This window comes from Zea mays, chromosome 4 (genome assembly GCF_902167145.1).
Source record: "Zea mays cultivar B73 chromosome 4, Zm-B73-REFERENCE-NAM-5.0, whole genome shotgun sequence".
Lineage (NCBI taxonomy): Eukaryota > Viridiplantae > Streptophyta > Magnoliopsida > Poales > Poaceae > Zea > Zea mays.
Window position 1 is genome coordinate 197,568,521 of NC_050099.1, and position 1,491 is coordinate 197,570,011.

Sequence of the window (1,491 nt, forward strand, 5' to 3'; positions counted from 1 at the left end):
TTATTATATGTGATGTTCTTCTTTGGCGCACATATGAGACGTACCCGACTTTACCCCTTAAATCCGGGTTTGACAAAAATTGTGGTCCACGAATTGGTGAATTGTATTGGAAGTTGCCGCAACATTAAACCATGGAGGGGATGGTGGATGCTTGAATAGGAACGCATGAACATTAGTGTGACAAATAATGATTCAAGATTTCCATGATATAATTGTTGTTAAAAGGCCAATATATATATAATAAACATGGGACATATATTGATTAGCATAATCACTGAAATACAAGTACAACCAGCACACACACCTACATATTTTAAACCAGCTATGGAAGGAACTTCAGATATCACACTCACTCGCATTATTCAATTTAAATTTGCCTGTAACACATCAAGGCATGATAAAGTTTAAGGCTAAACATTGCAGCACAAACTAGCCAATATATGGCTCTGGTCTAACCACAACGGCCTGACCATTGACGATGTCGTTGTAGATACAAACACGTACAGTGCCTTCCACGAGTGGTGATGGGGCCTCATTTGGAGGGAGTACTCGAACTTCTGTTATATCTGGCCTCTCTTGACGGATAATATTAACTGCATCTAAAACCGGGAAGCCAACCACACCGGGCCATGTTTCGGGTGTTAAACCAATCTTGATTGCCTCCATCTATCAGCGTATTATCCTTTTGTTTTCTGACTTCTGAAGCTGTTATAATTGTAACAAGCATCAATAATCAAGACAAACATACACAATCAAAAGAAACACAAATAATTTAAAAACGTAATTCTATCATTTTGGCATGCATTGACATGATATTATGGTAGCCATCATTTCATTATACTAAGCACTTGTCATAAAACAATGTATTACTATATACTAGTCGAGCACGTAATAAGACCAACAAATATTTACAACAAAATTGATATAAGCACCGACTAACAAAAGGTAGATGCCTACCTGCAAAGAAGGAAGTAGCCTGTATATGGAGATGGTACGTGCTCTATGTATGTCACTGTATATATAGACGGTCACTATTTGTATAACATGTCATCTCGTTGATAACAATGCCTGTATTTTTTGGACACTTAGGTAGAAGACACCATCATATTTATAGTCATCGATGATAACGGTGCGTCCAGTTTTCTTCTTTTGCTTAGTAAACATCGGCACATGTTGTGGTTAACAGCATCATCATCTTCTCTAATTGTGGATTGTGCTGTATGTTATTAGCTGGCAGATAGTCTGGTTTACTTATGCCAGACTCACGTGTTAATATAAACTAGCCCGTTTCTTTTTCTTCAGGTAATCAATGCAAGATGGAGGTGATGAAGTAACTATTCATGCCAGCAATTTTCTTCAGGTTAAACCAGCAATGAGAAGTATCTTGGTTTACCAATTCATGCGAGCAATTTGCCGAGTAAAACCTTTGAACATCTCAAGGACAAGGACAGAGTGTGGAGAAGAATTCAGGCCGGGGTGGAATCAACGACG

General features: G+C 38.2%; 1 protein-coding gene across 1 annotated transcript; it reads right to left on the reverse strand.

Moving 5' to 3' along the window:
- Positions 1-236: 236 nt before the first annotated feature.
- On the reverse strand, positions 237-1,228 carry LOC118477000 (uncharacterized). Its single transcript, XM_035967488.1, has 2 exons — positions 958-1,228; positions 237-705 (listed from the first exon to the last, which is right to left on the reverse strand). The coding sequence occupies exon 2, from the start codon at positions 664-666 to the stop codon at positions 430-432; it is 237 nt and encodes a 78-aa protein (XP_035823381.1). The 5' UTR covers positions 667-705; positions 958-1,228; the 3' UTR covers positions 237-429.
- Positions 1,229-1,491: the final 263 nt, after the last annotated feature.

Excerpts from the sequence above, each read along its gene's own strand:
- LOC118477000 (XM_035967488.1), bottom strand. The coding sequence starts at position 666 with ATGGAGGCAATCAAGATTGGTTTAACACCCGAAACATGGCCCGGTGTG.